Genomic DNA, 24744 nt, shown 5'->3' with positions numbered 1-24744 from the left:
CCACAGGAAGTGGTGGCGTGCCTGTCTCTCCCCACAGGAAGTGGTGGCATGCCTGTGTCTCTCTACAGGAAGTGGAGGCATATCTGTCTCCAGGAAGGAAGTGGCGGCATGTCTGTTTCTCCAGGAAGGAAGTGGGGGCGTGTCTGTGTCTCTCTACAATAAGTGACTGAGGGTCTTTGTCTCTCTACAAGAAGTGATTGAGGGTCTTTGTCTCTCTACAAGAAGTGATTGAGGGTCTTTGTCTCTCTACAGGAAGTGATTGAGGGTCTTTGTCTCTCTACAGGAAGTGATTGAGGGTCTTTGTCGCTCTACAGGAAGTGATTGAGGGTCTTTGTCGCTCTACAGGAAGTGATTGAGGGTCTTTGTCGCTCTACAGGAAGTGAGTATGGGTCTGTATCTCTGACTCTTAGGAGGAGACACTTTGTGATCAGCCTAGTTCATGGTCAATGGATCTACCGATTAGTAGTAAAGTCCACAGTGGTGAACCCTTTTACCGTGAAGATCATTACTGCAGCCAATAACACAGTGGTGATTATACAAGAATGCAAATCCTGTGTTGTGCTATATACTGTATATATATATATATAAAGGGCTGTCACATTGTAGAAGGATCATCTTTATTCTCATTTGCACAAGGAAAGACTAGAAGCAATGGGATGAAACTGAATGGGAAGAGACACAGATTAGATATTAGAAAAAACTTTTTGACAGAGTGATCAATGAGTGGAACAGGCTGCCACGAGAAGTGGTGAGTTCTCCTTCAATGGAAGTCTTCAAACAGAGGCTGGACAGACATCTGACTGGGATGATTTAGCGAATCCTGCTTTGAGCAGGGGGTTGGACCAGATGGCCCAGGAGGTCCCTTCCAACTCGACGATTCTATGATATATATATATATATATATATATATATATATATATATATATATATATATATATACACACATACATATACACACACACATACACCAAGATTGACTCTATCGGATATTGCTACTGTAAAGCCTAATCCTCCATGATTGAGAACCAGCGGAGCTTGTCCTGTCCTGAATGCTGTGTGACATGAGACAGAGATGGAAATCCAGATACAAGAATAATTCTAAATGAAACTTTGTGAGTGAATGAGTAAAACATGACAGTGTATAATGTGCATCGTTTGTAACTGTAGTTTATAATCAAATGTGAACTGTAACAATGTTCCAATCATACATGCAGTAGACAAGATTTATAGCATCAATGGTGGAGGAGACTGAAGCATTAGAGTAACGATGCAATCTAAAAGGAGAAACACAGGACCTGTAGCAATGAGGTGTATGAATTATATTCCCACATTTTGCTTTTTTTGTCATTTTCTGTAAGACATAACTCGTGACATTTTATGTTTTGCAGTGATGCATTTTACTTGCAGTTCTGCACTTTATCCACATGGTGCGCTGTTGAGCTGAAGCCTATCTACGTGTAACAACCAGCATAATGCTCTTTAAATCAAACACATCGTGAAAATCTCTCAAGTGCCGCTTGTTGGTTGAAATATTTAGAGCAGTCAATTACTTTTTGACTCTGCAGAACATAAATGTCACATTGTATTACCATATGGGGTGAAAAGGCAGACAGACTGGTGAAACATTTGTATTCTTGCTATCATTCAGTATACAGAGCCAGTGTCTCCTGGGTGATTCCTAAAATACTGGATCATGCTCAGAGTCAAATAGTGGACGCCTATTGTGCGGATGCATAGTCACCGTGCTATATGCCCTTATGGAAACTCCATTTCCCACTAATAAGCCTTTTTTTTAACCTAGGCTCATTCCTTTGGACTCCACGTTACAGAACTACAGATGTGTCCAGGATTACCTTTTTCATGTATTTTGTTATTTAGGACTCCAGTTTCTCAACATACAAATTCAATACATTACTGCTAAATTGCTGCAATCCATATCACAACCACTGGGGGGCCACAGTGAGACACACAAAGCAGAAACTTCTCCTGAAAGAGTATCACAAAATCATGTTTGTTAGTGTGATATGTTATGTGGGTATCATTTTGAGTCTATTTATATTTTATGGATTTCCATAGTGTTCTCTTGTTGCCCTGTATCATTCCGTGTATTCCCCATATTGTCTAGAGTCTCAGTTACCTTCCAAAAGTCTGATAATTTAATTAGCTCACTTACTGTCTGCAGCCTGACTGTATCTATGCCTCTTGATGAACCCCCTGTAGTGCCTTAATCCCCAAGGCACTTTTGTCAGGTCTGGGAGGCCTGAAAACCGCCCAAACCTGTCTGACTACCCCTGGACATAAGGAGGGGGTTAGGATGGACAGGAGCTGTACAAGTGAGACCTCGTGTGGTGATGATCGTGTGAAGACAGCACGTCAGAGAGAAGGGGAAGCATATTGACCCATTTTATCCTCTGTCTGCTGGATTATTAGACTCTCATCTCCTTGGACATTCATCCTGTTACTATTGTATCCTCAGTGTGGTGGATTGTTTATGGACCTTTTAGTTTTGCCTATAATCAGTCTTGGGGTCGTTCACACTTCCCTCGCTCTGTTGATTGTGTGGTATCAGAGAAGGACCGCGTGATAGTTAGTTTTTATAAAGCTGGCGATCTTGAACCATTCAAGATAAGCAGAGCATAGAGGAAAGGTAAGGCGGGTCCCATCTATACACTGATGGCGGCAGGTGAACCTTCACTCGAATAAATGAGAAGTAACCGGCTGTCAGACATCTTTGCTAAAGAGGTGAAATTTTACCTGTAAACTTTGATTTAGCTAATAAAATGAAACAAGCCGAATGAAATGAGTTTGATACCTCCGGCTAACAGCTCCTTTTGTTGTTTAATGGAGCAAGGTGACGCCAAGAACAGTAACTGCTTTAATAACAGGTAGTTAGAGGCGGACAGGATTGATTTGTGCGGGGATTATTACTATGATAAAGTTCCAGGGCACATTTCACCCTTCAGTGGGATAACGCGGAGCCATAAAACTCCTTGGTTCCCATTAACGGCTCCAGAGACCTCCGTATGCGCCAATCCTGAGAACGCACAAATTGTTTAATGTGTAAGACACAATGTCAGGATGATGAAGGAGGCCGGTGGGAGATATCCCAGAACCTGCGAAGCTGGAAGAAACTTTTCAAACTTTTTACCCCCATGGAAAGTTTCAAAAGACGTTTCCGATTTTTTTTTTCCTAATTTTTTTTTTCCTTTTTTGGGTGCATTTTGTTTCTGTTTAGTTATTTATTTTATTTTTTATTATTATTGCTAGAAATGTGAAAATAATAAGTTTTGGTTCGTGTAACTCAGTGCTGGATCCATTGCATGGCACATATCATTCACCACCAGTGCTCAATGGATCCCAATGGGGTCTGTGGAATTGGGGTCTGTCGCTTTGAGCAAAAAAAAAAAAAAAAATAGCTGCGCTTTCAGGATTATCCGGCATCTCAAATGGGGAAAAGAACCTTATACGTTAATATTCATAATAGTATAAGGGATCATTATAGCTAAAAATTAAAGGACTCATCTGATTTACAACTCTTTTTTGCCTATCCACAGGATTAGGGATGGGAGAACCTGAACAGTAAAGGTCACGGTCCGTACTGAACACCTAGTGTCTGTGCACGGACCCCGAACACGGACTTCTAGAAGTCCATGTTACTGTTCAGTTTCGGGCTCCCAAACAAAGTTTGTTTAAAAGCTGCAACAAGTTTTGACTGTGTGGGCACTTCGGCCCCATCACAGTCATGTCAAGTATTGGTATAGCGGTGATAGGCCGGTGGCACACAGTATTAAATAAAAAAATTAATACATTTTTTAAAAACGGTGTGTGGTTCCCTTTAATCTTGATATCCAGAACAGGTAAAGCTGACAGATGTGGGCTACAACCCTCAGCTGTCAGCTTTATCTTTGCTAGTTATCAAAAATTGAGGAATCCCCACGCCTTTTTCTTTTAAATTATTGATATTGATAATTGATTTTTAATAACTAGCCAAGCTAAAGCAGACAGATGGGGGCTGGTATTCTCAGGCAGGGACGGGGCCATGGATATAGGTCCTCCGCGGCCTAAAAATAGCAACCCGCAGCCACCCCAGAAAAGGTGCATCCATTAGATGTGTCAGTTCTGACGCGTTGCTCAGCTGACAGCGTGGGAAACGTTGGATGTTCGGGCCCCCCCATTCATTTGAATGGAGTCTGGGTTCGGGAACCATTCTGGTACCCGAAGCAATATTTTTTTAAAAAAAATAAACGACGGGTCCACCTATCACTATAGCTGATATATGAGTCACTGTCATGGTCCCCACTGATCCTGAAAATGAGAGGCTCAAAGTCGCCGGCCTGAATAATGGAATAGTGAGAATTTTATATACAATTAATGCAACGGAGGTCACACATACTCACTCACTGAATAAGTCATATATGCTGTACATGGAACAACCTCTCTAAAGCTGAAGGGGCACTTGGTGAAGATCTTATCTCTGGTTTCTCAAATTCAGGGCTCTTTTTGGATCCTTTTCTTCACAGCAGAGCTCACTTTCCCAGGCCGCAGTGGTGCCGTGCAAAGGAGTAAAGAAAATGCCAAAGGCGTCTCAATTCCTGTGTTCTTATGAATATGGAGAGTCCATGGGTGACTGCATCCATCAGGGATACCTGGATCTACCATCACCCATATAGCGATGCTTACACAGCGCCACCCCTATTTGCAGTTTATGTGTGGTATTGCAGTGCCACCCCATTTAGTTCAATGGAGCATAGCTACACTGCCAGATACAACTCCTAGATGGAGGTGGCGCTGATTCTGACATGTTTCTCTTTTCCTCTACAGAAAATCCTTCTAGAAACTTTCCATTATTTAGACATTCCCTGATACAAACATTCAATATAAAGAGTATGACTCTGCTCACTTTCCACAGGCCGGACTGTATTTACAATGCGACAAGTTCCCGTTACACTAACATTATAAAGCCATTGCTGGACTTTTCCTCATGTTCCTTTTTTGTGGTTTATTCTACACTAGCTGAAGAGCCCGGCGTTGCCTGAGCATAGTAACCAACTGTGGTTAGTGATAAGAAATTATAATGATTATATTGCACATAAAAACCGTGCATCTAATCCTATCCTGTGTGATACTGTCTGCTGAGCCGTGTATCTAATCCTATACTGTGTGATACTGACTGTTGAGCTTTGTATCTAATCCTATTCTGTGTGATACTGACTGCTGAGCTGCGTATCTAATCCTACCCTGTGTGATACTGCCTGCTGAGCCGTGTATCTAATCCTATCCTGTGTGATACTTACTGCTGAGCCGTGTATCTAATCCTCTCCTGTGTGATACTGACTGCTGAGCTATGTATCTAATCCTATCCTGTGTGATACTGTCAGCTGAGCTGTGTACCTAATCCTCTCCTGTGTGATACTTACTGCTGAGCCGTGTATCTAATCCTCTCCTGTGTGATACTGACTGCTGAGCTGTGTATCTAATCCTCTCCTGTGTGATACTGACTGCTGAGCTGTGTATCTAATCCTCTGTGTGATACTGACTGCTGAGTTGTGTATCTAATCCTCTCCTGTGTGATTCTGTCTGCTGAGTCGTGTATCTATTCCTATCCTGTGTGATACTGACTGCTGAGCTGTGTATCTAATCCTCTCCTGTGTGATACTGTCTGCTGAGCCGTGTATCTAATCCTATTCTGTGTGATACTGACTTCTGAGCTGTGTATCTAATCCTATCCTGTGTGATACTGACTGCTGAGCTGCGTATCTAATCCTACCCTGTGTGATACTGTCAGCTGAGCTGTGTACCTAATCCTCTCCTGTGTGATACTGACTGCTGAGCCGTGTATCTAATCCTCTCCTGTGATACTGACTGCTGAGCTATGTATCTAATCCTATCCTGTGTGATACTGACTGCTGAGCTGTGTATCTAATCCTCTCCTGTGTGATACTGACTGCTGAGCTATGTATCTAATCCTATCCTGTGTGATACTGACTGCTGAGCCGTGTATCTAATCCTATCTTGTGTGATTTTGTCTGCTGAGTCGTGTATCTATTCCTATCCTGTGTGATACTGACTGCTGAGCTGAGTATCTAATCCTATCCTGTGTGATACTGACTGCTGAGCTGTGTATCTAATCCTCTGTGTGATACTGAATGCTGAGCTGTGTATCTAATCCTCTCCTGTGTGATTCTGTCTGCTGAGTCGTGTATCTATTCCTACCCTGCGTGATACTGTCAGCTGAGCCGTGTATCTAATCCTCTCCTGTGTGATACTGACTGCTGAGCCGTGTATCTAATCCTCTCCTGTGTGATACTGACTGCTGAGCTATGTATCTAATCCTATCCTGTGTGATACTGACTGCTGAGCTATGTATCTAATCCTATCCTGTGTGATACTGACTGCTGAGCTGTGTATCTAATCCTCTCCTTTGTGATACTGACTGCTGAGCTATGTATCTAATCCTATCCTGTGTGATACTGACTGCTGAGCTGTGTATCTAATCCTCTCCTGTGTGATACTGACTGCTGAGCTATGTATCTAATCCTATCCTGTGTGATACTGACTGCTGAGCTGTGTATCTAATCCTCTCCTGTGTGATACTGACTGCTGAGCTGTGTATCTAATCCTCTCCTGTGTGATACTGACTGCTGAGCTGTGTATCTAATCCTCTCCTGTGTGATACTGACTGCTGAGACGTGTATCTAATCCTATCCGTGTGTGATACTGGGTTCCCCCTGCAGTCTGTGTCAGAGGGTGGTCTGTGTTGGCACGGTAATAAATTGTGTTATTTCCAGCTTAACAGACGGACTATAACACCATAGAAATGATAAGAATAATAGGCCTCAGTCACCACAACTGTCTACAAAGAAAACTGTTGCTGATAGCAGCCAATCACAGCTCATTTTTCATCTTTTAAACAGCTCTGGGACAGCGTGGCGAGTTTTGAGTGGCGACTTTTGTGTTTCGACTTTTATGTGGCGAGGTTGGTGTATGTGTGGTGAAATGTGTGCTGAGGGGGGTATATGTGGTGAAGCACGTGGTAGTGTGTGGCGCATTCTATGTGTGGTGAGTCTCCCATGTCAGGGCCCCACCTTACCTACTGTACGGTATATACTCTTTGGCGCCGTCGCTCTCATTCTTTCAGTCCCCCTTGTTCACATCTGGCAGCTGTCAATTTGCCTCCAACACTTTTCCTTTCGCTTTTTCTCCCCATTATGTAGATAGAGGCAAAATTGTTTGGTGAATTGGAATGCGCAGGGTTAAAATTTCGCCTTACAACATAGCCTATGACGCTCTCGGGGTCCAGACGTGTGACTGTAAAAAATTTTGTGGCTGTAACAGCAACAGTGCGGATGCCTATCCCGGACATACACACACACACATTGAGCTTTATATATTAGATTGGCGATTATTGGCTCAACATACAGCGCCCGTTCTGAGCCTTGTTTGGAGCTTTTAGAGAAACTAAAGTGTACACGTGCTGATCCATAAAGATGACCAGAGCAAGAAAAAAGCCTTGCAGGTCAGTCTGAACAGATGTCAAACAGAAAAACAAAATATTTTGTCACTTGCGTGACAAATAATTAAAAATATTTTAATATTTTAAAAATCCCTGAGGTCCCTTGATTCTGTCGCTGTTTTCCGTTTTGCACCGCATAACTCCAATGCCGAGATATTTATATTTGTTGCTTTTTGAAGCGCAGCATGTGAAATCTCTGAGTGTTTCTTCACTGTCTTCTTCTTCTCCCCTCCCTCCCAGATGTTGCCAATCAGCCGGGTCTGGGACTGCTGGATCAGCTGCCAAGTTGTGATTGGCGGCATCTGGGAAGGAAGGGAAAGAGGCTGAAGAAATGCTGACTTACATTGCAAGCAGAGATTTCACATACTGCGCTCCAAAAGAAACAAATGTGAATATCTATGCAATGGAGCGACGCAGCACAAAACGGAAAAAAGTGGCAGAATCAGGGGAGTGATTTCTACAAGATTTGAGCAGATGACAGGTCATCTTTGATATACATATATTGTTTTTTAGTAGGAAAAATAGCAAACAACTTACAAGTGACATGAAGATAGAGGATGTCGCTGTCGATGCCAACGTTATTTTCTGCATAGGCTGTGACTTGATATATTCCAGGGTTCTTATATATGTGCCGGATCCCATCCTCAATCTTGCTAAAATTGGCGTAGGACACAGCGCTCCCATCTCCGAAGTCCAGCTGAATATTTATTCTCTGTAGATCTCCCTGGAATATAGAAAATATCTGATTGGTAAAGATGATAAAACGTGTAAATCATCAACATCCCGACCTCTCACGAAGGGTCTATGAAAATGTTCTGCTCCAGAAATGGCAAGAAAAACAATGATAACGTCCAAGTGATTCCAATACAGCACAATTGACGCGACTGCGGAGTAATAATATTCTGGATCATCAGAAGAAGCCTCACTAGAAAATAATATACTAATATACAGTAATTGATCTGTAGAACAAGTCTGGAAATATAAAAAAAGTTCTCCACTTTGGACAATCACTTGTTAGAAAGGTCACTTGGCAATAAGCTGATCAAAAAGTATCCTCCTGCCGGGATCTACAGGGACCACTCATGGTTAAACCTTGCAGTAAGTGCTCACTTTCCCTGCAGCACCTCCAGAGGGGAAATGTAGAATTACACAATGTTCATTCATATCAATGCAATGTCCGTACAGGACAGAATGACACCTCCAAAGTGAGAGACGCTCCTCAGTAACTCTGTCCATTCTGGCCAAGAGATGGGGATCCTACAACTCAGGGTGTATAGAAATGGGTATGCTAAACTCGGCAACACATTAATTTTTTGGACCTTATACATATTGTAAGACAGCGCTTACTGAATGCATTGGGGGACACTCACTTGGCAGCGGGATTTAAGGAACACAGGAACATTTTTCAACTTAAACAGTCTATGCGGTTTATTATGCAACTCTTAAACCACTGTAGACCATGTTACACATCACAGACCTCACATGGACTAGAGCACTTCATAGTATACGGCTTTGAATCACGGTCCCTAAACATGCCGGACTTCTTTGTCCAGTTACCGTGGGGGACCGCACGCCAAACAGTTCATTAACATCTATGGAACATAACAAGCACCAACAGTCTGCTCCAATGGCATATACTTGTCTGCCCTTGCTAAAACCCCCTTCTCTGGAGCTACCTTACAGGAGCTCCTGCTCCACACGCTGACTACTTGTCAGTGCTGGGTTCCTGGGGAAACTGCCTTACTGGGATCACCGTTTCATCAGATGCCTTGGGACAAGGGTACTCCCGACAGTCCAGACGCTCAGAAGGTTGGTAGCTTCCCCAACGTAGTGCCGTCACAGACTCTGCGAGTACATGGTCTCTCCCTGTGCTATTCAGGAATCCAGTCCACCTGCAAGACCTTCCAACACAAAGACCATCCAGGTTCACGGCCTCACATGTGCTCTTCATGAAGTCTGTCCACTTACAGGACCTTCCAACACACAGGCCTGCCCTCTTGCAGAACCTTACAACCTAGACCATGTGACCCAAACCACAGTCACATTATGAAGCTGCAACCACCCCCATAGGTGGGAGGTGTGTGTGGTTAGCCAGTCCCGCCCAGCTCTCCGGCTAACCCTGTAAGCCCCCCTTATAAACAAAAATAAAAGCTCATAGAACTATAGGTCCCAGAGCAACATTTCTGGCTTACAGCACAGAGGCCCTTCCCCTCTGCGACACATACCGGCACATTTATAACAATGCCGGTCACTGTCTCACAATATATATTATTTCTTTATTTTCCAACTTCAGAGGAACTCTAGGACCTGATGCATTAAGTCTGGCATTGTACATGGTAGTCTTAATGAAGAGGCATTTGAGGACAGAATGCGCCAAATTCATTGAGAGGCATACACCACTTAATGACTTTGGGGCATCTTCTCATCGGCATGCACCTCCGTGCTCCTCACCAGGAACGTTACTCCAGTCGGGGCAGTCGAGGACCAGTATAATTCTGTCTTGAGTTACTCCACTAAAGTGGATGGGCCAGTCGGTCACCACCACACCCCGTTTCACTCATGCTCCTCTTTGGTAAAGCCGGTCGGTCAAGACTGGCATGAAAATGACAAAAGTGTTTTATGCCGGTTTTCTGGAGTGGTCACTGTAGTTAACTATATGTTGGAAATGAGGGTCTGTCCACCATCCTGACTCTAAGTTTCTGCGCCATTTAATGCGCTCTTGATACCTCTGATGGACGGTACTGTATATGCTGGAATGTGATCCAGCCATTGCTTGACTGTTTTTTTCTTCCCTCCTGGTTGTCGTCGTTTGATTACCCTGAAGACGTAAATCTGGAAATTCACGTAACAAAATAAAAATCTCGACATACGAATTAACCCCTTTGTGACCATATTAAATAGATATATGTCGTAAGGCGGTGTAAGGAGGAGACTCAGGAGGTCTCAGCGTCTCCATACACGGTGGGTGTTGGCCGGATTATAAAACCAACTTCCGCCTCTAACATCAGTGGTTGGAACTATAGCCTTAATTATTTCACTTGGGTAAAAAAAAAAAAAAAAAAAAAAAAAAAAACAGGATTGCCATTTTTTATTTTCTGCCCTCAAAAATGCAATAAATATGGATAAAAAAAAAATAAGAAAGTGGCATACACAGAAACAACTTGAAAGACAAAAAAAGGCGCCCTGATACCTTTCCATTGGCAGAAAAAAAAAAAGTTATGGGTCTCAAAAAATTGTAAATTAAGCGGTGTCTTACGAAACTTCAAGTTCTCTTGCAATAAACGAGACCTTCTACAGCTGCATCAATGGAGAAATGAAAAAGTGATGGGATCTTACAGGAAAGGGAGGAAAAAACAAAAGCGCAAAAATGAAAAAAAGGCTACGCCACTAAGGAGCCAACCTGACCATGGCTATCCCCCCTTTGGAACTGACGGAAATGAGTCTTATCTTCTCGCTCATCGGTAAATGTCTTTTGCCATTGGTCTGTACCGTAATACCGAGGTCTCTTCCATGAGTCCTCACGTTGCATCATCACAAGGAGCCAATGATGATTCCTTTTCCTAATTTTGGCTACATGTCATCAACCAGATCATGGATCATCCCCAATGGGGCTCACAAGCTAATTTTTCTCTGACACAAAAATATACACCGGAGCAAAATTTTTTAAAGTAAGATGTTAATCTGCATGTGAGCGCATCACGTTGCAAACCTAATGTGGATACAAGCCGACTCATGGTTTGGACGACCTGGCAACGTGTGGCGCCCCTGAGGCTCCAGTAGCCACAGAGGTACTGCACCTTCTCCTAAGGTGTGGTACCCCACCATCCAGGTAGGTTGGGAACTCCCTTTCGCATTCCAACACCTGCATCCCACACACAGGATAGTTCAGTAGGTCCGACTAGCAGCTTCAGGCTGGGGGTAGCAGAGCACCCTTCGTGGAACCCTGCTTCGTAACACGAGATGTGCTGGGAGGTGGGTGGAGTTAGTATAAAAGAGAGGGAAGGTTTAGGATTGTAGGTCAGTCTCACAGAAGGTCAGTCTGGGGTGAGTCCCAGAGAAGTTAAGTTCTGAAGTTAGTTTGAGTTCAGCTTGAGTTTAGTTTAGTTTAGAAAGAGTGCTGCAGCTGCCTCAGTGATCTGAGCCAGCTGGCACGGGAAAGAGAGGAGAAGGAGAAAGACGTAGACCTGCAACCTAAGCTTCCATAAGAGAGAGAAGGAACAGCGCGGAACGAAGGAGTAGGAGAACAGAGATGAGTTGTGGGTTGGAAGAGGAACCCTGCCTATAGGTTCTCAGCGCAAGGCCAGGGCCCGGTCCCCGAAGTTGTATGGACACTTATGGTTCTGCAGCAGACACCGGTGGAGTAGTTGGCTGTAAATGCACTACTCCCATCCAAGACTTGGGACACAACAGCAACTGATTTGCGAGCCAGGACTGAGAGGAGTCCCCGATAGAGGCTACAGCTGTCTGTCATACAAGTAAAGTTCTAGGAACATCTGACAGGAGGAATTCCAGAGAACTACGGTACTGGAGCTCTTCACATTAAAAGGCGCAGTAGAGGAGTCGTTCAGGAAAGGCGGAGTGTTGGAGAGGAGAACCCTGACTTGCCCGGGAGGTTGACTGAGTCTCTACCCCGGAGGACACGGCACGGAGGCAGGCACCAATGGGTACCACGAACTGTGAGTAAAGATTTGAAACTGCAAGCCCTGGTGTCCTCCATTCATTCGCCGCTAACACCTTCAGCACCGCTACATCTGGGTACCAGCATCTATACCATTCTGCGCCTCTCCTCATCCATTGCACCTACACTGCCCTGGGACTACAGCTCCACCTGTGGGGAGATACACCATCTTTGCTGCACCCTACCATCAGTCCCAGCGGATCTGCATGAGGCGTTGGCTTACCATCTCCCTTGCCAAACACCACGGGTGGCGTCACGAACTATTCAAATAAACTTTAACACCATTAACATCACCGCCATTGATATTGGGCGCCCAGAGCCACGGACCGGGTCACCGCTGCTGTGACACATCCCCCTGACACTGGCCCAGTACCGGGTACCCCGCTGCCCTGGGTGCGAGGGGCGACCCAGCCGCACGACCTAAGATCACAGGGTCTCGTCACAATTGCACCTTATGTTGGCAAATTGGAGTCACACTGAAGAAGTGCAGCAGAGTTGGGTCAGGGCCACTTTTGGGTCAAAATGCCAATTCATTTACTATCATGACTTCCGGTTAGCCCCCGACTTTACCATCTTATGCCACAAGTCCCGCGTCTCCAGAAAAAGCCACGAGTCCAGCACTCACCTGCAGCACTGAAAACTCAATTTACCCTCTGAAGTCTTGAGCTCCGGGCAGAAGCCGCCATCTGATGGCATTATCACTTTTATCTGTGGATTTTCCCTCTTCCAGTCATATAACACATTCTAAAGGCCACAGGGTTTAACTGTTTTATTGATTGTCCACAAGATGGACGGATCCATTAAAGGTCAACACGGTTCCTAAATTAGAACTCATCTATCAGATTCTCGGCTTGTGAGCCGCCGTCAGGCGCCTCAGAAAGGAATATTTCCTGTAAGGATGAATTAACATTAATGGTATAAGGATCATGTCTATGGGATCCACGTTTAGAGGCCGCGATTGATGACGTTCGGGAAGAGAAAGAGGAATTTGGGTGACTACAAGAACAGAAATGATAGCTATAATGTGCACATTCGAGCACTGACACAAAAGGGCCCCTGTGCCGGAATAATACATGGGCCCCCTGCAGCCCAATAACTCATCAGAATGCACAACTCCACCTGCTTTGGAGGTAGATGTGGCCCCCTGACGTCTTGGGCCCCTATGTGACTTCTCCGGTTGCACCAATGATGTGTCCACCCCTGCTTTTCGAGAGTTGCGTGAATGACCGGGTCGGCAGGTGTCCATCATGATCTAAAGACCACTTCTTCACCATGTTTGTTGCTTCTCCTCTAGTGACTCGTGCCCTCTAGACACAGATGTGTCCTGCTTTTATCTTTAGTGCAACAAACCCCAAGATGAGGTTCCCAAATTTTTAAAATTAGTGATACTCTGTCGGGAAATGTTTACGCTATTGGTGATGCGAGATACAATTGTATTCAATTTTATTGTCCGTAAAGGGGTTTTTCCATTTTTGGAAATCACTGTCCCTTAACTGCAGTTTTTTAGGAAATAAAACTGTCCTTACTCATCCTCCCCAGGTCCGTTGCGGAGTCTCCGCATTTTTTAATAAGTGCAGCTGGGGGGAAATTTATGGAATGTTAAGGGCAAACACATTTGTACTTGCCTCTCACCTCGTTGCTTGACGAATTTGGACACACTTGTACCCAGTGTTTTTTACACCTGAGACTTTACCCTTAGGGAAAACTAAGCAGCCTTCCCCGAAAAGGGAAAACAAATTCAGTGTAAACGGAAAGATCTTTCTTCACTGGAACTAAAGGATCCAGTCCAAACTACTTCAACAGATGCAACCCTGTTAGATCATCCATTAGAGCTGGTTCTTCAGACTGGGGTGAGACGTGTTCTCCTGACGGTAATGGAATCCAGATTTATCCATGAGGTGGAAGAACAAATTATATCACACCGTCAAATCCAATCTACAAATACCACCAAGCGAGACACGGGCAGACGTGCCTTCAGGGGGCATTTTTGGAGTTGATGCTCTAAGGGCTCTGTACAGGGGATGTCGTTGATTCGCTACAGGTGTCAATACTTGGTGGTCCCATTCTGTAAGGTTTTAACTCTTAAAAGCTTGGCTTTTGTGGACTTCAAGGGACATGAACCGTCAGGGCAGACCATACACCCAACATGAGGAGCTTGAAGAGAGGAGGCCAGAACTGGTTTGCTCGATCTCTTTGCTACCAAGTAGTGAAAATCTGTGCAGGAACAGCAAACACACAGTGGGACAAAAAGTTGGTGAGAGCCCTATCCCACCATTGGAGTCTGAACCATAGTATTCACATTTTTGGATCCCTATTCCACTACTGGAGTCTGAACCATAGTAATCACATTTTTGGATCCCTATCCCACCACTGGGGTCTGAGCCATAGTAATCACATTTTTGGATCCCTATCCCACCACTGGATTCTGAACCATAGTAATCACATTTTTGGATCCCTATCCCACCACTGGATTCTGAACCATAGTAATCACATTATTGGAGCCCTATCCCACCACTGGGGTCTGAGCCATAGTAATCACAATATTGGAGCCCTATCCCACCACTGGGGTCTGAGCCATAGTAATCACATTATTGGAGCCCTATCCCACCACTGGGGTCTGAGCCATAGTAATCACATTATTGGAGCCCTATCCCACCACTGGATTCTGAACCATAGTAATCACATTATTGGAGCCCTATCCCACCACTGGGGTCTGAGCCATAGTAATCACATTTTTGGATCCCTATCCCACCACTGGATTCTGAACCATAGTAATCACATTTTTGGATCCCTATCCCACCACTGGATTCTGAACCATAGTAATCACATTATTGGAGCCCTATCCCACCACTGGGGTCTGAGCCATAGTAATCACAATATTGGAGCCCTATCCCACCACTGGGGTCTGAGCCATAGTAATCACATTATTGGAGCCCTATCCCACCACTGGGGTCTGAGCCATAGTAATCACATTATTGGAGCCCTATCCCACCACTGGGGTCTGAGCCATAGTAATCACATTATTGGAGCCCTATCCCACCACTGGGGTCTGAGCCATAGTAATCACATTTTTGGATCCCTATCCCACCACTGGGGTCTGAGCCATAGTAATCACATTATTGGAGCCCTATCCCACCACTGGGGTCTGAGCCATAGTAATCACATTATTGGAGCCCTATCCCACCACTGGGGTCTGAGCCATAGTAATCACATTTTTGGATCCCTATCCCACCACTTGAGTCTGAACCATAGTAATCACATTTTTGGAGCCCTATCCCACCAGTGGAGTCTGAGCCATAGTAATCACATTTTTGGGAAGCCTTTTCTCTGGAATTCTAGCGGGCTAATGAACCACACAGAATATTCTTCGGTCTCCTGGATTGTTTCATGGGTCATCATCAGAGGCGCAGTTAACCCACTTCTTTCCATTCCTGTTTTTCAAAGCTATTGTCTTAAGTGGGTGGCTTCTTTTCCTGGCTGAAGACCCTTTTACTGACATTATTCGGTTCTGAGGATAGTTGTGGAGGGCATTTCTTAAGAAATATTTTCCATAAGGTTTCTATTGAGTGCCCCATAAGAGGAGCATTTCCTTTAAGGGGTTTTCTTCTTTGATAGAGGAGTTCTAGGCAAAAAGCAGATCACAAAGCCTAATCCCCGCTCATATGAACGGGTTGTCCATGTGGTACAGGACTTGAAGCGTCTTCCAGGACAAGCGATACTTCACTCTTCTCACCTTGGCCAACGGATGGAGATCCTGAACCGCGGACCCCTCTGTTGAGTCAGAATTTCATAACAGGTTGTATGACAATGGGTCTTCTAATCACAACAGACCCCTTTACGGATAATCAAAGGAGGAACGACGCATTGAGTCAATTCTCCAACCACGGCAAATCCAAACCTGGAGACCTGGAAACTTTCTTACCATATCAAAGTCTTTTCATTATAAGTTTTTGTGAAGTCACGACCAGGTCACCGTTCTTCAAACTTCTACTAAACCCGTCCAAATCAGTACTCATCCCGTACGTCTTCCCTCGTCATCGCCAGGTTTGTCGGAAAGTTACAATGGAGCCTTTATAGGAGCGACGGCAGTTATCGTGTCGCCAATGGCTGTCTGCACATTGCACAAAGCTAATAGACTCCAGACACGTAACCCGCAAATATCGCGGCAGCCTGACTTATTCCGGGCCTGCTGGATATGAAATATTGAAAGCGATTCACTATCCGCAGACAATGTCCCAATCTCAGAGTTTATGAATATAAATTAAAGTGGAAATGAGCCGCTCCAGGTGGAAAAAGGTGACTGTTCTGCAAATCCATTTATGACACATGTTCCGGAGGCAGCGTCGCGGCACGTTCTCCGCAAGAGCTACAATGCAAGAGTATAGAAAAGACTTCTGTAATGTCAGGACGCGACTACACCTGGAACGTCTCAGACATTCTGTAAGGTGGAGATGCAGTAGAGCCGAATGCGTCAGCGCATCTGGGCTGCAGTCCTATGTAAGACTGCCGCTATCACACAGACCGACTGATTGCGGCACCTTCCTAGAGAAGTACGGGGCTAATCGCTACAAATAAAATGTAACATCAATGATTTTATTGTTAAATCATTTGATAGAACTCATTTAATAATTTATTTACCTCTTTACAATGCAAAAATAAGGTAGTCACTAAGTGCCATTCAGCGCACATATATTATAACCGCATGATACCAAGTCTAACTGATCACAATTAAGTGCAGCCATACCATTCCCAAATAATACTGCCATACCGTGCTTGACTAATAAACTAATACTGGGAGCAACTATATGTAATCATACCACTGCTAAACAATACCGCATTATAGTGCTGAAATAATAGTCAAATAGTAGTGCCATCAAACAGGCGCAACAAAACCATTCCTAAAGTAATACCGCCTACAGTGCTGAACTAATAGTCAAACTAATATTACCGCCAGATGCAACCATACTGTTCCTATATAATACTGCATTACAGCTCGGAACTAATAGTCCAATGAATACTGCCACCAAAAAGATGTAACCATACCATTCCTAAATAATACTGACATACAGGCCTCAGCTAAGAGTCAAACTAAGGCTGCCACTACATTGGTGCCACCACACCATTCCTAAGTAATACTGTCATACAGTGTGCAACTAATAGTTAAACTAATATGGCCGCCATATAAATACAACCGTACTATAACGAAATAGTACCGCCACACAGTGCTCAACTAATAGTCAAAGCTAATTCTGCCACCGAACAGGTGCAGCCATACCATTCCTAACTAATACCGCCATACAGTGCTCAATTAATAGTCAAGCTAATTCTGCCACCGAACAGGTGCAGCCACACCATTCCTAACTAATACCGCCATACAGTGCTCAACTAATAGTCAAGCTAATTCTGCCACCGAACAGGTGCAGCCATACCATTCCTAACTAATACCGCCATACAGTGCTCAACTAATAGTCAAACTAATACTGCCACCAAATAAAGGCTACCATGCCACCGCTAAATAATATTGTATGTAAGTACTGAAATAATAGTCAAATATTGCCACCAAACAGGTGCAACCAAACCACTCCTAAAATAATACCGCCTACAGTAATCAACTAATAGTCCAACAAATAATGTCACCAAACAGATGCAGCTATACCATTCTCAAATAATACCGACATACAGTGCTGAACTAACAGTCAAACTGATGCTGCCACACCACTATTCCTAAATAATAGTGTCACACTGCGCTCAACTAATAGTTAAACTAATATTGCTGCCAAATAGAAGCAACCATGCTATTACAAAATAGTACCGCCATACAGTGCTGAACCAATAGTGGCACAATATGACAAGCTTTACATGATTTTGCGATACTCTGTCAGGAAAGGTTTATGCTAAATTTGTCAATATGTGGCCACCGGGTGGTTGTGATGTGAACTGCAGCACAATACAGATGTGTATGTATAGACATATGTACTCCCTCTTACACACAGGTCCACATAGCTGCAGTTGACCTTCCCCCCAGGGTGCAGCGCCCATCCTCAGGTGCTCGGTGAGATCCGGCACTGGTCGGAATACAGTGCCCAATAATAAATGGCGCGGACCCTGCCAGGATCCGGCGTGGTCGCCCGGGCTGACACATTTAGGTGTAATTTTCCGCTATCTATTCTCACGCTTTCTCCCGACTCGCTGGAAAACAAGGCGATTGGGAACCAGAAAGGCGAAGGAAGTGATGGCCAGATTGGTTGTGATAAGTGGAGAAAAACACGATGCGCTTATAATTAGGTCCCAGAAACGCCGGCTGTGCTGTAACCTGCGGTGACTCAGAGAAATCGCTGCATTTATTTATACCCGAGTCCGAGGGAAGTTTATAATGTTATTTACTGCCAGAGATCGTCCCTGGATCCCAGGAAACTGTCAGATAGGGGGAAAGATTTGGGAAATGTGTATTTAGAGGTCTGATATCCAGTAATTCCACTGGTAAACTATGGGGGTGCACTTATTTAAGTGGAGCGTCTCCTCTTACTTGCCATAAATATGTCTTTTTTATATACAGGGGTAAATGCCGCTGTTCTCCTGAATCCGGCGATGTTCTTCTTGTGTTCCTGCTCCTCTCCGTTGCTGAGATATGACCCCATCTTCTCTATATGTAAAAGTAGTCTTCTTGGCCAAGTGGGAGTGGTCCTCAAAAAGATAACCACGCCCACTTGTATAAAATAAATAAAATAAATAAAAAAAGACTAGATTGAGATGCAGTGAAGATGGGGCCATATCTCAGGAATGGAGAGGAGCAGGAGCGAAAGAAGAACAGCGCCGGATTCAGGAGAAAAGCGGAAACATTACCTATTTGTAGCAAGCACCAGGCCCCTTTATAAAGAGAATGTTCAGTGTTGGACCGCCAGCAATTTACTAAAGTTAGATCATCAACATCCTGGAAACCCCTTTAAGGGATATTTACATATTAATGATTTGCAAAAGGCAAATTGTCCTTTATTTTTCAGGATAATCTACCGGAGAAGTCTTGAAGTTCAGATTTTTCCCATGAATCGGCTTGTGAACTCCCGCATGGATAAACACATGGCAGTCCAATGAGATAATCTATGGCGGCACGCTTCTCTGCTGATGGTTTCCTGATCATGTGAGTTTGGGTAAAAAATACATAGCATCCATAGATATCTGCCGATCGCATTATTAGGCCGGGCACAATATCTGCCGATCGCATTATTAGGCCGGGCACAATATCTGCCGATCGCATTATTAGGCCGGGCACAATATCTGCCGATCGCATTATTAGGACGGGCACAATATCTGCCGATCGCATTATTAGGCCGGGCACAATATCTGCCGATCGCATTAGTAGGACGGGCACAATATCTGCCGATCGCATTAGTAGGACGGGCACAATATCTGCCGATCGCATTAGTAGGACGGGCACAATATCTGCCGATCGCATTATTAGGACGGGCACAATATCTGCCGATCGCATTATTAGGCCGGGCACAATATCTGCCGATCGCATTATTAGGACGGGCACAATATCTGCCGATCGCATTATTAGGCCGGGCACAATATCTGCCGATCGCATTATTAGGACGGGCACAATATCTGCCGATCGCATTATTAGGCCGGGCACAATATCTGCCGATCGCATTAGTAGGACGGGCACAATATCTGCCGATCGCATTATTAGGACGGGCACAATATCTGCCGATCGCATTATTAGGACGGGCACAATATCTGCCGATCGCATTATTAGGACGGGCACAATATCTGCCGATCCCATTATTAGGACGGGCACAATATCTGCCGATCCCATTATTAGGACGGGCACAATATCTGCCGATCCCATTATTAGGACGGGCACAATATCTGCCGATCCCATTATTAGGACTGGCACAATATCTGCCGATCGCATTAGTAGGACGAGCACAACATCTGCCGATCGCATTATTAGGACGGGCACAATATCTGCCGATCGCATTATTAGGACGGGCACAATATCTGCCGATCGCATTATTAGGACGGGCACAATATCTGCTGATCCCATTATTAGGACGGGCACAATATCTGCCGATCGCATTATTAGGACGGGCACAATATCTGCCGATCCCATTATTAGGACGGGCACAATATCTGCCGATCGCATTATTAGGACGGGCACAATATCTGCCGATCGCATTATTAGGACGGGCACAATATCTGCGGATCCCATTATTAGGACGGGCACAATATCTGCCGATCGCATTATTAGGACGGGCACAATATCTGCCGATCCCATTATTAGGACGGGCACAATATCTGCCGATCCCATTATTAGGACGGGCACAATATCTGCCGATCGCATTATTAGGACGGGCACAATATCTGCCGATCCCATTATTAGGACGGGCACAATATCTGCTGATCCCATTATTAGGACGGGCACAATATCTGCCGATCGCATTATTAGGACGGGCACAATATCTGCCGATCCCATTATTAGGACGGGCACAATATCTGCTGATCGCACAGTAAACCCAGGAGATAACTGTGGCCGCGACCACCAGCCCCACTAGCCTCCCAGTGTGGAAGTGAGCAGAGCTGGACTGTCCCTACTAATGGCTCTGATGGGAATACTACTGTAAAGAGTCTGCCAACAAGTTTCACTATATAAACGACATATGAAGCTACACTAGTTTTTAGACCTTATGAAGTCGGTGTACTTACATTGCTAATCCATATTTGAATGGCTACAAAGTACTTTTTGAAAGTTTAAACATAATCTTTGCCTACCTAGACTAATTGTGAGCTCTGCAGTGTCCCTCCTCCCTGCTGCAGAGGCTCTGCTTACCTAGTCTGATTTACATCTCAGTGTTCCTTCTGCTGCTGAATCTCTGCCCTCCTAGTCTTATCAACAGCTCCTCAGTGTCCCTCCCCCCACTGCTAAATTTTTGCCCACCTAGTCTGATCGAGAGCTGCTCAGTGTCCCTCCTTCCTGCTGTTACCGAATCCCTGCCCTCCTAGTCTCATCAACAGTTCCTCAATGTCCCTCCTCCCTGCTGCTGAATCTCTGCCTACCTAGTCTGATTAACAGCTTTTCAGTGTTCCTTCTCCCTGCTGCTGAGACTTTTGCCACCTAGCTTGACTGACATCTCTTCAGTGTCCATACTCCCTGCTAGAGGCTCTGCTCACCTAGCCTGATTGACAGCTCCTTAGTGTCCCTCCTCCCTGCTGATTCTCTGCCCAGCTAGTCTGATTGACAGCTCCTTAGTGTCCCTCCTCCCTGCTGCTGAGTCTTTGCCCACCTAGCCTTGACAGCTCCTTAGTGTCCCTCCTCCCTGCTGATTCTCTGCCCAGCTAGCCTGATTGACAGCTCCTCAGTGACCCTCCTCCCTGCTGCTGAGTCTTTTCCCACCTAGCCTTGACAGCTACTCAGTGTCTCTCCTCGCTGCTGATTCTCTGCCCAGCTAGCCTGATTGACAGCTCCTCAGTGACCCTCCTCCCTGCTGCTGATATGATATAGATATCTATGTATTAATGGATGCAGCTTGTATTGTGAAATCTGGTGACAGATACACTAAGGAAAATGTTGAGCTCTAGAAGGGAAGAAAATTGAATTTCTTTTTGCAGATGTTTGCACAGAAGACCGATCAGCCGCTCAGGTCACTGGTCATCTCCGCTGTGCTGCCCGGCAGCGCGCTGAATGCTGGCGAACGGGGGAAGCCCCACACAGGCCGCGACCTGCGAGGAATCCTCTTGGATGGAAATAATCAATAACATTGCTGATGCCGGGCGTCACGTTCCTTCCAGATAAACAATTTGTCTCAGCGCACAAAACTGCTCAAAATCTATTTCCTCCCGGTGTCCGGAGAGAGCGATCTCCATCCATCACTGTGATCAGCATTCAGCACCCGACCCGGCAGACAGCGGCGGCGAGAAGGTGAAAGCCGCGAACACAACAATGGCCACATCATAAAGGAGAACCTCAGGGAATGGGCCACACAAGACAAGCCGCCGAGTCGTGAAATACTCTGTGCTGCTGAGGACTCTGCTCCTACTATGGCGACACGAGGAGCCCTGTCCTCACTGATAGCATCACATACATGGCGGTCACTGCCGCCCACAAAATAAGTGCGCTACTCTCCTGAAATACTTTGTGCTGCAGGGAGAACATTGTTGTTTTTTCACCTGTATAATAAGAATGATGATGGGAACAAACAGTCAAATTTTACAGGTAAAGAAAGTTTTTTATCTTGTCCCAGTAATCATCAATGATCGCCGCGGCTTCCAGAGCTGATCCTACCTCCTCCAGGTGCACGAGGAAGGTGACGTTCTGCCCGCTCTGCACCCCCAGTCTGCCATTAATGGTGGTAAGCTGCAATCCATGCGGAGCTTTTCCTAAACATTCCTGAGGTTTAGGGGAATACTGATCCCGTAATCCGTCCGTGCAATTATTAGACACAATCCTGCGATATCTGCAACACAAAGTGTAATAAAGCGTCACATCGAAGCCTGTGTACACTAAGCAGCAAGTACCGACATATGTAATGTATGTACACAGAGACCGCACCAGCAGAATAGTGAGTGCAGCTCTGGAGCATAACACAGGATGTAACTCAGGATCAGTAATGTATTGTATGTACACAGTGACTGCACCAGCAGAATAGTGAGTGCAGCTCTGGAATATAATACAGGATGTAACTCAGGATCAGTAATGTAATGTATGTACACAGAGACCGCACCAGCAGAATAGTGAGTGCAGCTCTGGAGCATAACACAGGATGTAACTCAGGATCAGTAATGTATTGTATGTACACAGTGACTGCACCAGCAGAATAGTGAGTGCAGCTCTGGGGTATAATACAGGATGTAACTCAGGATCAGTAATGTAATGTATGTACACAGAGACCGCACCAGCAGAATAGTGAGTGCAGCTCTGGAGCATAACACAGGATGTAACTCAGGATCAGTAATGTATTGTATGTACACAGTGACTGCACCAGCAGAATAGTGAGTGCAGCTCTGTGGTATAATACAGGATGTAACTCAGGATCAGTAATGTAATGTATGTACACAGAGACCGCACCAGCAGAATAGTGAGTGCAGCTCTGGAGCATAACACAGGATGTAACTCAGGATCAGTAATGTATTGTATGTACACAGTGACTGCACCAGCAGAATAGTGAGTGCAGCTCTGGGGTATAATACAGGATGTAACTCAGGATCAGTAATGTAATGTATGTACACAGAGACCGCACCAGCAGAATAGTGAGTGCAGCTCTGGAGCATAACACAGGATGTAACTCAGGATCAGTAATGTATTGTATGTACACAGTGACTGCACCAGCAGAATAGTGAGTGCAGCTCTGGAATATAATACAGGATGTAACTCAGGATCAGTAATGTAATGTATGTACACAGAGACCGCACCAGCAGAATAGTGAGTGCAGCTCTGGAGCATAACACAGGATGTAACTCAGGATCAGTAATGTATTGTATGTACACAGTGACTGCACCAGCAGAATAGTGAGTGCAGCTCTGGGGTATAATACAGGATGTAACTCAGGATCAGTAATGTAATGTATGTACACAGAGACCGCACCAGCAGAATAGTGAGTGCAGCTCTGGAGCATAACACAGGATGTAACTCAGGATCAGTAATGTATTGTATGTACACAGTGACTGCACCAGCAGAATAGTGAGTGCAGCTCTGTGGTATAATACAGGATGTAACTCAGGATCAGTAATGTAATGTATGTACACAGAGACCGCACCAGCAGAATAGTGAGTGCAGCTCTGGAGCATAACACAGGATGTAACTCAGGATCAGTAATGTATTGTATGTACACAGTGACTGCACCAGCAGAATAGTGAGTGCAGCTCTGGGGTATAATACAGGATGTAACTCAGGATCAGTAATGTAATGTATGTACACAGAGACCGCACCAGCAGAATAGTGAGTGCAGCTCTGGAGCATAACACAGGATGTAACTCAGGATCAGTAATGTATTGTATGTACACAGTGACTGCACCAGCAGAATAGTGAGTGCAGCTCTGGAGGATAATACAGGATGTAACTCAGGATCAGTAATGTAATGTATGTACACAGTGACTGCTCCAGCAGAATAGTGAGTGCAGCTCTGGAGCATAACACAGGATGTAACTCAGGATCAGTAATGTATTGTATGTACACAGTGACTGCACCAGCAGAATAGTGAGTGCAGCTCTGTGGTATAATACAGGATGTAACTCAGGATCAGTAATGTAATGTATGTACACAGAGACCGCACCAGCAGAATAGTGAGTGCAGCTCTGGAGCATAACACAGGATGTAACTCAGGATCAGTAATGTATTGTATGTACACAGTGACTGCACCAGCAGAATAGTGAGTGCAGCTCTGGAGGATAATACAGGATGTAACTCAGGATCAGTAATGTAATGTATGTACTCAGTGACTGCACCAGCAGAATAGTGAGTGCAGCTCTGGAGTATAATACAGGATGTAACTCAGGATCAGTAATGTAATGTATGTACACAGTGACTGCACCAGCTGAATAGTGAGTGCAGCTCTGG

At 44.9% G+C, this 24744-nt stretch overlaps 1 protein-coding gene across 2 annotated transcripts in view; it reads right to left on the bottom strand.

Annotated features, from left to right (window-relative positions):
• SORCS3 (sortilin related VPS10 domain containing receptor 3) overlaps window positions 1-24744 on the bottom strand; it is an 812800-nt gene that overhangs the window by 32110 nt on the left and 755946 nt on the right. For both annotated transcript variants that reach the window (XM_073553075.1, XM_073553076.1), the window contains exons 18-19: window positions 22474-22645; window positions 8051-8237 (exon numbers count right to left, since the gene is read on the bottom strand). In XM_073553075.1, coding sequence (XP_073409176.1) covers window positions 8051-8237; window positions 22474-22645 — 359 coding nt within the window. The remainder of the gene's footprint in view (window positions 1-8050; window positions 8238-22473; window positions 22646-24744) is intronic.

This window comes from Dendrobates tinctorius, unplaced genomic scaffold (genome assembly GCF_039654945.1).
Source record: "Dendrobates tinctorius isolate UK_male_01 unplaced genomic scaffold, ASM3965494v1 ptg000196l, whole genome shotgun sequence".
NCBI lineage: Eukaryota > Metazoa > Chordata > Amphibia > Anura > Dendrobatidae > Dendrobates > Dendrobates tinctorius.
This window is presented reverse-complemented; position numbering and strand designations above follow the sequence as displayed.